The following is a 14180-nucleotide window of genomic DNA, read 5'->3' on the forward strand; positions in this document are numbered from 1 at the left end:
ATATTACATGCCATATAAGTAGAGAAAATAAAAGTTCTAGTCTTTCAATAGTTTCCTTTTTTAAATTAATCCTTTTTAAGTTTTGCTATATTACATTATTGCATAAATTTACTGCATCTTTACTTTTTGTCTTTTATTGATGAGATCCTTTACCTCTACAATATATACTTATTACAGTTTCCCCTCTCTTTACTCATCCCAGTTCCTCCCACCACCACTGTTATTCAGATCCACTCCCTTTCTTTTTTTTATATAAAAATGTATTTGACCAAAATGTAGAAAAAGTGGTATTGTCACATATGATACAATTGCAAGAATCTAAAACAGAGTAGGTTTTTCTCTTTTTTTTTTTTTTTTCGGTTTTTTGAGACAGGGTTTCTCTGTGTAACTTTGCGCCTTTCCTGGAACTCACTTGGTAGTCCAGGCTGGCCTCAAACTCACAGAGATCCGCCTGGCTCTGCCTCCCAAGTGCTGGGATTAAAGGCGTGCGCCACCACCGCCTGGCCAGAGTAGGTTTTATTCAATTGCACAGTTTGCTAAAAGTTCATCTCCCTGGTAATGTGATGCTTAATAAATAGGAGTGTGGGGCAGGGGTTCAGATAAGCTAGAAGCAGGGTGATTTTCAGTCAGAATTGTAAAATGGAGTTGTCTCTACACTGTTAGGGAATATAGAATGTTTCAGTATGAGACGTTAACTGAGAAAGCAAAACTACAACAGAGCCCCCCAAAATGTGCACCCTACAGAATACTCCACATCCAGTTCAATCATGAGTATCTTGGTCTTTTATTAGTGTCACTTCTGAAGGAATTCAAGTCTTGGCAAAGTCAGGCTTCCATTTGTTGTTCCTTGAGCAATGGAGATGAAGTTAAACCACTTTCTTTTTCTATCAATTTGCTGCTGGAGGGACCTTTTGTTGCCTAACATGTGTTATTAGAACAGTCTCCTCAATATATTGATGGCTAGCAGTCTTTTTGTTCATTATTTGAGACAGGATCTCACTATGTATCCCTGAATGGCTTGGAACTCACTCTGTAGACCAGGTCGGCTTTAAACTCACAAGAGATCCACCTGCCTCTGTCTATTGAGTACTGGTAATAAAGGTGGGCACCACGATGCCTGACTTTGTTAGCAGTCTTTGACATGACTGATCTGAAAAGGATTGGACTCTGCTATATTCCTTGCTGAACATGTCATTAGACCACAGCAGATAAATCCTGGGATAAGACACTTGCTCCTCAGAGAACAATTTTGGAGTGAAAGGAAAATGCACACGGAACAGAATCCAGGATCTATCAGAAGACACATGGGCAATGACCCCAGAATCCTCACTTGGACTGCTTAAAAATTTGTTCTGCACAGTGGAGTGTGGAGTCATCTCAGCATGATTAGGCCAATCTAGCTATGACTTCATTTCCCATATTAGCCTCTTCTTAATTTTTCCTCTATGTGGAAAATTCCTACACTTTTTCTTGTGACAACCCCCAGTCTCCCATAACTTCCCCAACAGCGATCAGATACTATCAGATACCTGAGCCTGTGTTTGAAAGTGTAGGGCTGACTAATTCCCAGGAACCAAATGCCCTCAGCTTTAAGCAACTGCTCTAAGTGTGAAATTCCCTGCCTATTTTAGGAATAAATGCAATTTAAGAACAGGACTAGCTGAAGAAGCTGGTGCTATTTAAAAGAAAAAGGAAAGACACTTAACTGGCGCTCAAAGCTCGTCTGATACAAAATATTTGGTCATTAATTCATTGTCTGCTTAGCATTTCCTACAAGGTGGAGATACAGTAGTAGCAAGAGGAACTTCTTACAAGACAGGAAGACACGGCACACTCTCTGGAGTCTTGTTGGTGTTGGAACAGGACTCTTCTGATTTGGGTTATATACAGTTAAGTTTGTTTAGTGTGTGATCCAGAGTCTGATGTAAGCCCACATTCTCTTCTTTGGCCTGGACAAGTTTTTCTTCCAGGTTATCGATTGTTTTCCCCAGTTTGGATCCTGTCCTCTCTGCAAACTCAGCTCGGGTCTCAGCCTCCTTCAGTTTGTCAGACAGAAGCTTAATTTCTTCTTCATAGTTATCCTCCTTTTCAGAATACTTTTCAGAAATAGCCTCTAGTGACTTGAAGTTGTTAGTGACATTCTTGAATTCCTCTTCCAGGTCGCCACACTTTAGTTTGTACACCTCTGCACACTCCTCTGCTCTCCTCAGCTCGCCCTCCAGGTGCTACCTCCTCGGACTTGAGGTCAGCCTCCTTGGCTATGTGATTGGCCTCTTCAAGCTGCATCTCCTGGATCTCCGCCTTCTCATCTTTCATGGCTCGGTTCTCTATCACCTTCATGCCTCTCTATCTCTCTCTGATCTGCCGCCTTCTCTGCCTCCTCTAGCTTCTGCAGGGCTGTGGCCAGTCGCTCCTGAGCATGGTCCAGCTCCTCCTCCACCAGCTGGATGCGTCGGTTGAGCAGCCACAACTCCTTCAGCTATCTAGTGCTGCTTGCTTTTGGCTTCCAGCTGGTGCTGCATGCCCTGCACGTGGTCCTCTGCGTTGTACCTCTGCTGCTACTGCAGGGCCTGGATTTTGAGCTTCACTGCCTCCAGTGAGTTGAGGCCCACCATGGTGTGCTCCGCTGGGCTCCTGCAATGCTGGGCTGCTATGCCCAGGCCAGTGAGTCACGGCCACGCTGTGGGATCCACTCCTTTTTGTCTTTCATAAAAATAATAGGCTTCTAAGAGATAACAACAAAATATAACAATATAAAATACAGTAAGATAAAAACATCGCAACGATATTGGACAAGGCAAACCAGCAGAAGGAAAAGAGCCTAAGAGAACACACAAGAATCAGGGACCCATTTCTTCACATACTTAAGAGTCTCATTAAAAACACTAAACTCAAAGCCATAACATACACACAGAAGACCTGGTGAAGATCTCTGCAGGCCCGGTGCTTACAGCTTTAGTCTCTGTGAATTCATATGAGCTTTGCTTGGTTGATTTAGAGGGCCATGTTCTCCTGTTGTCTTCCATTTTCTCTGGCTCTTACACTCTGCCTTCTCTTCTGCAGGGTTCTCTGAGCTCTGAGGGAGGGATTTTATAAAGACATCCAATTTAGAATTGAGAATTCTAAGCATGCTCTCTCTCTCTCTCTCTCTCTCTCTCTCTCTCTCTCTCTCTCTCTCTCTCTCTCTCTCTCTGTGTGTGTATTGTCTGGATGTGGATCTCTGTATTTGTCCCATCTGCTGCAGGAGGAAGCTTGTCTGATGATGGCTGAAAAAGGCATTGATCTATGAGTACAGAAGAACATCATTAGGAGTAATTTTATCACTACTTTTCTTTTTAGTAACAGTAGTATTTGGTCTTTGGACTATCTAGTCTCAGGTTCTTGGCCACCCAAGCAGCACTAAGTATGGGCTTCATTTCATGGAGTGGGTCTTAAGTCAAATCACTTATTAGTTACTCTCACAAGGTTTGTACTACCATTGGCCTAGCATATTTTGCAGGCAGGACAGCATTGTCTATCAAAGGGCTTGTGACTGAGTTATTGTATATGTTTATCTTTTGATAGCCTGAAGAGTATCTTCCCATACCCAAAACACTAGAACATAGGGGTGAAGGTTCTATGTAGGCACAAGCTTGACCTTTCCTTATTCAATGAGTTATGTGGGAATCATCTTCAGCAATGGAACCTTGCTGTCAGTTTGTGAAGATCAACCTATTGTTTTGCAACCGCATGGGTTATTTGAGGATTTCTATGGGACCTCTTTAGTCAGCAACTCAATTGGATGTGATTCAATCCTGGTACTGGAAGCTTCATTTGGTGACAAGAGATGACATCCAGATAGGACTCTGTCTCCCTCATTATTTGGAGATTTTATTAGGATGGCCTTAATATATGTTAGGAAGTTTCTACTCCACTAGGTTTACATACCATCCCTCAAATGCCTGTCAATTTTAGCTTTTTCTCCCTGCATTCCCATCCCTCCCCACCTGATCCTCCCATTCCAGTCTTCCTACCCCAGTCCATCTACATCATCTACTCTATTACCCCCTCCCTTAAGACTATTTTATGTAGACATTATTTTTCTTAAGGTGAAATAGTGGCACTTACATCTTGGTACTAACTAAAAGATCTCTATTTGGACTTAAAGCCAGCTAAACAGAACAGAAATTATAAATGTCACTCTAATCACAGCTAACTACCTGTAGCTAGTGTGGTCATGGATCTTAGGGGAGAACTAATGGAGGCATGAAGGGAATTCCCCAGCATTGGCAAAGCTATGACTTTTCTATCTGAGGGGTAGGGAAAAATGAAGATACTCACATATTCTCTTAATGATTTCTTTCTTTATTCTATGATGTTCTCATCATGCTATTTATTCTCATGTTGTTCTTTCTCAATTGCTCTTTCCCTTCAACATTTAAATACCTCAACAGAATTTTTTTAGATAATACATGATTTAAAAAAAAAAAAGGTCACGCCGGGCGGTGGTGGTGCAGGACTTCAATTCCAGCACTTGGGAGGCAGAGGCAGAGGCAGGCAGATCTCTGTGAGTTTGAGGCCAGCCTGGTCTACAAAGCAAGTTCCAGGAAAGGTGCAAAGCTACACAGAGAAACCCTGTCTCGAAAAACCAAAAAAAAAAAAAAAGGTCACATACCATTTCTCAGGTGAATGATTACAGGTAAAAACATGCCCCAGGTAGGAGAAAAGCAAATCAAACTAACCCATGACTATGTAAACATTTTGAACTAACACCCTATAGTCATGAATCTGGGTTCCCTCTCCTATCACAGAGGGCAGGAGAGTGTTAGCTCAAGTCTCAGGACAGGGAGACACCTGGAATGTCACAGATACTTTAGTTCAGGCTCAGGTCCAATTATCATATATCTTTAGCATCAGCTCAAGTCTGCACTTCCAAGATACTGTGGCACTTTAAATCTCAAAATGTACTTTCTGCCCTGTGTGTGACTCCTGACTGTCAAAAGAAATCTGTAGCCTTATTTTTTTGGCTACAGAGTCAAATTATTTTCTGTAACCCTGACTAGTCAGAAATTATTTTTGCAAATTGAGATCAGGAATGGGTGCAAAGAATTAATCATTTGCCAGCTAGCAATAATTGGGCTGTTTTGTATTTAGGACCTAGCCAGACAGTTCAGTGTGTCCTTGTGAAGTAAAGATTGATTTTTTCTGAGAATGTTTATCTTAAGATCATTAGCAAGGCATCTGGTCTAATCTAAAGCTATCTTGAAGCTTAGTACTAACTAATGGCACATAAGAAACCAGTGGCTGTGTTTCCCAGCATTAAGATCAAAGGAATTTAAATGAGCCTGGCTCCTGCACTCAAATATTTTCCTAAATCATAATTCGGAGCTGTGATCTAAAGCAGCTCCTCAGTGGGACTCATAAGCCCTGACTATGTAGCATTTCCTTGTATTCATTTTTATTCATCAAAATTCTCATTACCAATTTAGACAGTACAGTTTAAGGAGGAGTCATCTTCCTGACAATCCACAGATATAAATGCCCAGTAGATTGGGATGTTTTCATTATATAAACATACTACAATATAGGCAGTGGGAGACTCCCCATAGTAACACACTTCATAACAGATGCCAGAGAAAGATTGTAGCAGCAAATGTGTAGAAGGACAACAGAAGCAAAAAAACATTCTGGAGTCTGTAGCTTCATGGCCTAGCTTAATGAGGTTTATATCCATCAGAGTTTTTCTTCTGGTGTGCTGACACCCTGAACCCCAATTTCCACCTGCTGTTCCTCTGATATGGCAGAGAACCAATGATCCTTTGGATAGTAATGGGAGCCAGGCATGGTGGTGTACATCTTTAATTTTAGCATTGATGAGACAGAGGCACATGGCCCTCAGTGAGTTCAAGACCAGAGTGGTATATGTAAAGAGTTACAGGCCAGTGAGGGCCATATTAATAATAATATAAAATAAAATAAAAATGGGATATGCACAGGCTGTATCTCATTTCCATTTTAGTTCTTATTTATCTGGTGACTAATGAAAATTAAATTATTCCTTATACTAGATCATTCCTTTATTAAACTTATGAAGTTTCTTAGAAAATTTAACAAATTTCAATTAAAAGTACATTTTCTATGTTTAATTTATTTATTTAGAACAACGAACAGTGGGTGAAAAATTTTAAAACACTAGATGAATACATGTTGGATGATTTCTCTTTGCTTCCTATTAAGCTATATACACACATAGAAATGAAAATGCCTATATTAAAATTTATAGGATTCATTTTATGTAAAATATTAAGAAAAAACATTGCATAATATTTTCCACAACCTTTGTAGGGCACATTTTACATCTTTGTTCCTTAGACTATAGATCAAGGGATTCAACATGGGGATAACCAGAGTATAAAAGATGGATGCCACCTTATCAGTGTCAAAGGAGTGACTTGACTTGGGCTGCACATACATAAATATCAAAGTCCCATAGAAGACAATGACCACGGTCAAGTGGGACCCACAGGTAGACAAAGCTTTCTGCCTTCCTTCAGCTGAATTCATCCTAAAAATGGCTATAAGAATGAGTAGGTAAGAAAATAGGAGGACCACTAGAGAGGAAACCAAATTAAACCCTGCTGAAATCAAAATTATAATTTCAATTTCATGTGTATTTGAGCAGAGCAATGATATTAAAGGGAGACTATCACAGAAATGACTAATGATCCTGTAGCCACAAAAGGGTAGAGCAAAAATTTTTATAGTGATTAGAAGAGAAATAATGACACTATAGAAATAAGGAACTGCCACTAACATCCAACATACCCTCTGTGACATGATGACAGTGTAGAGCAGAGGCTTACAGATGGCCACATAGCGGTCATAGGACATTGCAGACAGAATAAAAAGTTCACAAATGATGAACACAAGAAAGAAAGTTAGCTGTGTTGCACAAAGGTGATTAGTGATTGTATTTTCATCCACGACAAAATTTACCAGCATTTTTGGTCCAACAGCTGTAGAATAACCAAGATCAGTGATAGCCAGGTGTCTGAGAAAGAAGTACATGGGTGTTTGCAGCCGGGGATCCACCATGGTGAGGATGATCATGCCCGTATTGCCCACCAGTGAAATTAGATAGATGATGAGGAACAATCCGAACAATGGGGCCTGTAGCTCAGGATGGTCATTGATGCCTAGCAGGATGAATTCAGTCACCACTGTGAGGTTGGGTGTCTCCGTCTGGCCTTATAACTAACTGGTGTTCTGGATTGATACATCAGTCCACCCAATAACTTTTCTGCATTATCTTCTGGGAAAATCTGTAACAAATGTAAATTAGACACCTCTGAAATTTCCAATTATGTTATTTGCAAATGAAAATATCTTTACTATAAAAATGTTAACTAGAATTTAAGAGAGACAGAGATAGATTAGGGGTTTTCAGTTAAGTTTTATTTAAATAATGCAGTACTAACTCAGGGCATAATTGCATTGTCTTTGTCAGAAGTGAGACAAGATATAAATAGAAAATGACATTTAAAAGTAGAGTCAATGTTATGAATTTTGTAGTTTCATATATAATTATTATTTTACTATTTAAAAGTTTTCAGCTAGTTGTTTTTATAAAGTCAATGTTATAGTGGGTCTTATAAATTGCTTTTAGTAATATGATTAAATAATTATTTTGATGTTATAAAAATAGCAAACCTCAAATTTATAAAGCATGTAGGAACTATTATGTAAAGAAAAGTACCATGAAGTCTTTATTCCAGAATGTGTTGTAACCTGGATACACTGGATGAGTGTTGGACAGTGTCTGAATGAGGAAACAGAGCAGTGGCTGGAGTGATAGCTCAGCAATTAGGAGCAACTGCTGACCCTGCAGAGGATCCAGGTCTCACTCACAGCACCCATGTGGCAGCTTACTTAACTCCTATTGCCAGGTTTCTTATGCTCTCTTTTTGCCTCTGAAGGCACCAGGCATGTACATGGTGCATATCCATCAATGCAGCCAATTATTTAGCTATATATACATAATAAATAAATAAATAAATAAATAAATAAATAAATAAATAAAATTTAAAATAAGAAAACAGATCATAGGGTCAGAGTAAACATCAGAGTGGATATTAAGTGTCTTTGTGTGGAAATAAAAGTTTGTTATATTTTGATTTTTAATAATTGTGTCTTGACTAGAAAAGTTTAGAAAAATGTGTACAAGACACACACATACATAATGTGCATAATATTTATACATTAGTATTTTCAGTGCTATATCTTGTTCTAATCCTAACAAAGGGTTATTTTGGCAAAAATGCTTGTTTCTAAAGCTCATTAATACTTATGGATATATAAGCATGTCCTTGAAAGTCTTCTGAGAGGAGGAAGGCATATATCTACAAACTAGTCTCCTATTTTAAAGCTTTTGTGAGTACCAACACTGCCTTAAGAGACAAATGAGCCCTACACAGATATGATAATTGTTAATGAAAATAGTAGAGAAAAGTCTCTAAATTAACTGTGATGAAAATAAAATCATATACTTTGTTACATTAAACATACAGCTCATTAATTATGACAAGAAAGTACATTAATTGAAATATTGCTTATGATGTTGAGACCTCATTATGTATTACCAGCTTCCCAGAATATGTCTTCCTCACATGAGAAGTACAGAAATTTAAATCAGATGAAATTATCAGATAGCTACAGTAAATATTAAAAACCATAAATTTATTCTTATTTTTCTTCATCTTCTTTCTACAATCATCAAATACTATAAAGCATAATGTGTGTTGTCAATAAAACTTTTCTATGTATCAGATAATGAAAAGACATTCTTTTAGAGTTCTATGAAAAGGAACATAATTTTCTTATAATGTTGTCTATTGTTTTTAGATTTTTTTTTTTTCCTGGAGCCTGTCAGATTCCACTAGAATGGAAGAACATTCTTGACACTGCATCATGGACATACGTCTGAGTACTTCAATACATATATTTTCATAATCATGTTCTTTATGGGGAAACGTGAGAATTCCCATTTTACTTTTAAATGTACAGTGGAAGAATTGAATTTGTACATATACTTAAATAATATTTGAAGCCTGGATTGTTTTTCAAAAGATCAAAAAGAAAATCTAAGGAAATCCAATGTCTAAATATTTGGACTTTCAAAAGAAAGCTTTGATCTCTGCAGCTGTGTGATTCTGCCGTTAAAAATACTAACGAAGTATCTTTTCAGCAGCGCTTCATTGGGTCTGTTTCTTTTCTGTTAGAGATAAAGTTAGCTATATAAAACTTAATCATTGAAAGCAATACCATGATTTTTAAAAGACTCTTCTGGGCATATAGCTTGTTCACCCACACTATAATATTAAATTATAAATGCAATAAATAAATAAATAAAATAAAAATGTAATAAATAAAATGTGGGGAGCTATTTATATGCAGGCATTGCAGAGTGATAGAAAGCATTGCAGGAATCTTTGAAAGAATCGTGAATGTATCTAGCATACTTCCTCATAGAAACAGTCTGCTTATTACCTACAACGACATCCATGAAGTTTCTGTCTGGCTCTGGCATGTCATCCTTGCACTACTTAGAACAATTTATGAATTTATGTATTCTAATCTTTGGAGACTTGATGCTTACTAAAGAAATGCCACGCAATTAGTTGCATGTCCCTAAAGTATATGAGTTTGAAAATACTTAGGTTTTTGCTTACTGATTGTTAGTCAGGAACATTAATTGCAGGTGATTCATTTAAGGGTCTTCAGCAAATAGGATTCAAACTAACTATCTCCCTATGTGTCTCTCTATCCCTCTGAGTCTCTGCCTCTACGTGCATTTCTCTATGTGTGTGTGTCATATGGAGACTAAGAAATTCCCCAGAATGACTGTGAAATACAAGTGGGTCTAGTCTTAGACAAAAGGCTTAAAAACTCTGATGGCCACAGCTTGATGGCAGGCCAAGAGGTTCCACTGTAATTGTGTGCTTGTGTGTGTGTGTGTGTGTGTGTGTGTGTGTGTGTGTGTGTGTGTGTGACATATACATCATTTTATTACAAATATAATTACATTTGTTTCCCTCTTTCTCTTTCCTCCCTCCAGTTTTCCTATGAACTCCTCCCTTGTTCCTGTTCAAATTCATAGACTTTATTTTTAATTGTTTTTACAAGTGCACACACACAAACACACACACATACACACACATTCCTAAGTATGTAAAATTATATATATTTCCATATGTGTGTCTATCTGTCTGTCTGTCTGTCTGTCTCTCTCTTGTGTGTGTGTGTGTGTGTAAATACAACTTGCTCAGCCCAAATAACGTTACTTGTATGCATGTGTTTTAAGGGCTATCCACTTGTTATTGGGTAACAGTTTGGGAGGTCTATCGTGTGAAGACTGCATCTCCTGCTCTCAGAATTCCTCATTTGCCTGTAGCTCCATGTCCATGGTTGAGGCCATAATAGATTTCCCTATGCCTATTTATTCTTTACATGGACTCATCAAAAGACCTTTTCAAGTGCTAGTAGAAATAATAGTCATTGACTATTGGGGCATTCTTTAGGTCTGTCAAATTCATACGTAAAATTAGACATTACAATCAAACTATTAATAACTGGAAATTATATCCACCTCCTTAAATCATATTTTCATTACAAATGAAGACATTATAAGGTCATAATTCTGGCTCTTGTAATTCAGCCATCCCATGAACAAATGGAAACACACTGACTCCTTTTACAGTTGAAAAGGAAGGCCCTAAGTGATGTGTCCTCCGCTGATATTCAATACACAAGACTAATTAATAAACTAAAATTCACACTGGGACATTTCATTTTATTTCTTCTCATTTGATCTTTGAAATTTTATAGAGGCAAAGAGAGTGCCTTATAAAAAAATCCACATATTTAGATCTTACTTATTTCTCTATTTAACTGCACTATATCATTTAATTGGAAAATCAATACATTTACATTTCAGGAACCTCATAATAGGTAATGTCTTACTAAATAAATATTGTCACATTTTCTAATTTTTTATTATTATTTTATTATATTTTTTTCTTTATGGGCTACTCTAATAATGTCTTTGGATTTGTTGGTTGTCTAGAATGTAGTTATGGATTCTGCAGATTTATTAATGTGGCAGTTTTAAGCTCTCTTTCAAGATCCATAACTTCACCTTCACTGGATGGCTGGTCAAATCTCAGTACCAGGCATGATTTTCCTCTTGTTCAGTGAATTTTAAGTCCAATTAGAGAGCTGTTGGTTACTGTCAAAGTGTGCAGACGACTATTGCACTCTTAGGGTTACCGTTTCATGCTGTTCGTTGTTGTGGCTTGTAAGCATCATAGCTGGGTATGACTTTTGGTTGATTTCCCGCTTTGAAAGCTTTCATGGTGTCTTCTGATGAAAGCTAGTCATCAGATCGGAAGCATTCAGGTCAGTTCCAGCTCAGGGGCCTCTGGATCTGAGTCCATGTTGTCTTCAGCAACAGGAACTTACCTTCAACCACTAGAGGGCAACGAAGGGCAATAGGAATATGCTTCGTGTTTTGGGAGTCTGTAGACATCTCTGATCAAAAACTAAAAGGATGTCCTGGGTTTTTTGTTTTTCCACCATAAGAGCACTTGTTCAGTTATGTTCATATCAGCATTGTTTGTAATAGCCAGAACATGGAAACAACCTAGATGCCCTTCAACTGAAGAATGGATAAACAAAATGTGGTACATATACACAATGGAATACTACTCAGCAGAGAAAAACAATGGCATCATGAGGTTTACAGACAAATGGATGGATCTAGAAAAAATCATCCTGAGTGAGGTAACCCAGACTCAGAAAGACAAACATGGTATGTACTCACTCATAGCAAGATACTAGACATGAAACAAGGATGACTTGTCTGCTACTCACATCACCAGGGAGGCTACCTGGAAAACAGGACCCCAAGAAAGACACAGGGATCACCCAATGACAGAGAAATGGAATGAGATCTACATGAACAGCCTGGACATGAGTGGCGGTAATGAAAGGCGAGGGTTGAGGGAAAGAGAGCTTGGGGGAGCGGGAGATCCCAGCTGGATCAACAACAGAGAGGGAGAACAAGGAATAGGAGACCATGGTAAATAAAGACCACATGAGAATAGGAAGAAGCAAAGTGCTAGAGAGGCCCACAGAAATCCACAAAGATACCCACACAACAGACTGCTGGCAGTGGTCGAGAGACAGCCCGAACTGACCTACTCTGGTGATGGGATGGCCAAACACCCTAATTGTTGTGCTAGAAACCTCATCCAACTACTGAGGGATCTGGATGCAGAGATCCATGACTAGGCCCCGGGTGGATCTCTGGGAGTCCAATTAGCGAGAATGAGGAGGGTTTATATGAGCGAGAATTGTTGAGACCAAGGTTGGATAAATCACAGGGACAAATAGCCAAATGAATGGAAACACATGAACTATGAACCAATGGCTGAGGGGTCCCCACTGGATCAGGCCCTCTGAATGGATGAGACAGTTGATTGGCTTGATCTGTTTGAGAGGCATCCAGGCAGTGGGACCAGATCTTGTGCTCATTGCATGAGTTGGCTGTTTGAAACCTGGGGCCTATGCAGGATTGTTTGGCTCGGCCTGGGAGGAGGGGACTAGACCTACCTGGACTGAGTCTACCAGGTTGACCTCAGTCTGTGGGGAAGGCTTTGCCCTGGAGGAGATGGGAATGGGGGGGGGGTTGGGGGGAAGGTGAGGGGGACGGGAGGGGGGAGAACAAGGGAATCCGTGGCTGATATGTAGAACTGAATTGTATTGCAAAATAAATTAATAAAAAAAAAAGAAAAAAAAAAAAAGAAATGTTTTCAAACTATAAAAAAAAAAAAAAAAAAAAACTAAAAGGAGGGCTATTCAAGCTTGCTATTGGATTTTTGTTACTGGTATTTGGTTCTTGGGAGGAATACCATCAATCCAGATGGGAAATTTTCATATATATATATATAAAATATAATATATTTCATTTATATATATAAAATATAATATATTTCATTTATATATATAAAATATAATATATTTCATTTATATATATAAATATATAATATATGTATGTGTGTGTATATATACACATATATATACATATATATATGAAATGTATATATATATACATTTGTGCATATTATAGGTTTTAAGACAAATAGTCGTATAATTCCTTATGACTTTTTATTAAGACAGCTTTACTGTTATTTTACCATGTCTCTCATCCCTCTGTAGTTATCTCTTTCTTCCCTCTATAATTAGAACCCCTCTCCCCTTTTCCGATTTCCCTATCAGATCATGAGTACTGTTCTATTCTTATCTTTAGTCTTTGCCTACCCTAACACTGAAATGGTCCCTTTTTAGTTTCTGGTGAGGGACTTTGTATCACATCTGAATACTTGGAGCTAGTAATCACAGATGAGAGAGAACATGCAACACTTGTCTTTGTGGGTCTAGGTTACTTCCCTAAGTATGATCTTGTCTTGTTTGGCTTGATCATTTCTGTTGTCCATCAATTTACCTGTAATGTTCATGATTTCATTTTTATTTGCACTTGAATAATATTCCATAGAATATTTATACTACATCTTCATTCATCAGTTAAAGAACATGTGGGTTGTTTCCATTTCGTAGCTTTTGTGAATAGAGCAGCATGAACCTGGCTAAGCAAGTATCTCTGGAGTAGGCTGTTGAATCCTTTGTGCATATGTCAAAGAGTGGCATAGCTGGGATATATAGCTTTATGTTATATTCCATAACTAAAGTAATTAAAAGACAGAGTACTGGCATAAAAATGGACATGTAAATATTGGAAGAAAATTGGAGGGCCAAACCTGAGTACAAGTCACTTCAGCCATTTAATATTTGACAAAGATGACAACAACAACAATAACAATAAAAACTGGAAAAAAGAAAGTGTCTTCAACATAACAGTGCTAGGGGACATGTATATCCACAGGGAAAAGAATGAAATTATACTCATATCTATCTCCTTCCACAAAGACTAACTCCAAATGGATCAAAGACCTAAATGTGAAATCCCGACACTGAAACTTTAAGAGGAAACTCAGGGAGTACCATAGGGTATATAGGTGTAGGAAAGGACTTCCTGAATGGGACTTCATTTGCTCAAAATGAAAGCCAACAATTGACAAGTGGGA

The 14180-nt window shown here is 38.1% G+C and overlaps 1 protein-coding gene and 1 pseudogene across 1 annotated transcript; both read right to left on the reverse strand.

Annotated features, from left to right (window-relative positions):
• Positions 1-1859: 1859 nt before the first annotated feature.
• LOC128101396 (tropomyosin alpha-4 chain-like) lies at positions 1860-2615 on the reverse strand (annotated as a pseudogene).
• A 3667-nt stretch (positions 2616-6282) lies between these two features.
• LOC128100885 (olfactory receptor 8K3-like) lies at positions 6283-11563 on the reverse strand. The gene is made up of 2 exons (XM_052723634.1): positions 11497-11563; positions 6283-7226 (listed from the first exon to the last, which is right to left on the reverse strand). The coding sequence occupies exons 1-2, from the start codon at positions 11561-11563 to the stop codon at positions 6283-6285; spliced, it is 1011 nt and encodes a 336-aa protein (XP_052579594.1).
• Between the last annotated feature and the right edge of the window lie 2617 nt (positions 11564-14180).

The sequence above is a fragment of the Peromyscus californicus genome, unplaced genomic scaffold (assembly GCF_007827085.1).
Source record: "Peromyscus californicus insignis strain IS unplaced genomic scaffold, ASM782708v3 Scaffold_7__1_contigs__length_154581171, whole genome shotgun sequence".
In the NCBI taxonomy this organism is placed as follows: domain Eukaryota; kingdom Metazoa; phylum Chordata; class Mammalia; order Rodentia; family Cricetidae; genus Peromyscus; species Peromyscus californicus.

What these genes read in the sequence shown, in the direction of transcription:
- LOC128100885 (XM_052723634.1), bottom strand. Translation starts at nt 11,563, where the DNA reads ATGTCTACAGACTCCCAAAACACGAAGCATATTCCTATTGCCCTTCGT. An exon ending in TTGCCCTCTAGTGGTTGAAG is followed by an intron (nt 7,227 to 11,496) that starts GTAAGTTCCTGT and finishes GTTAGTTATAAG; the next exon opens with GCCAGACGGAGACACCCAAC.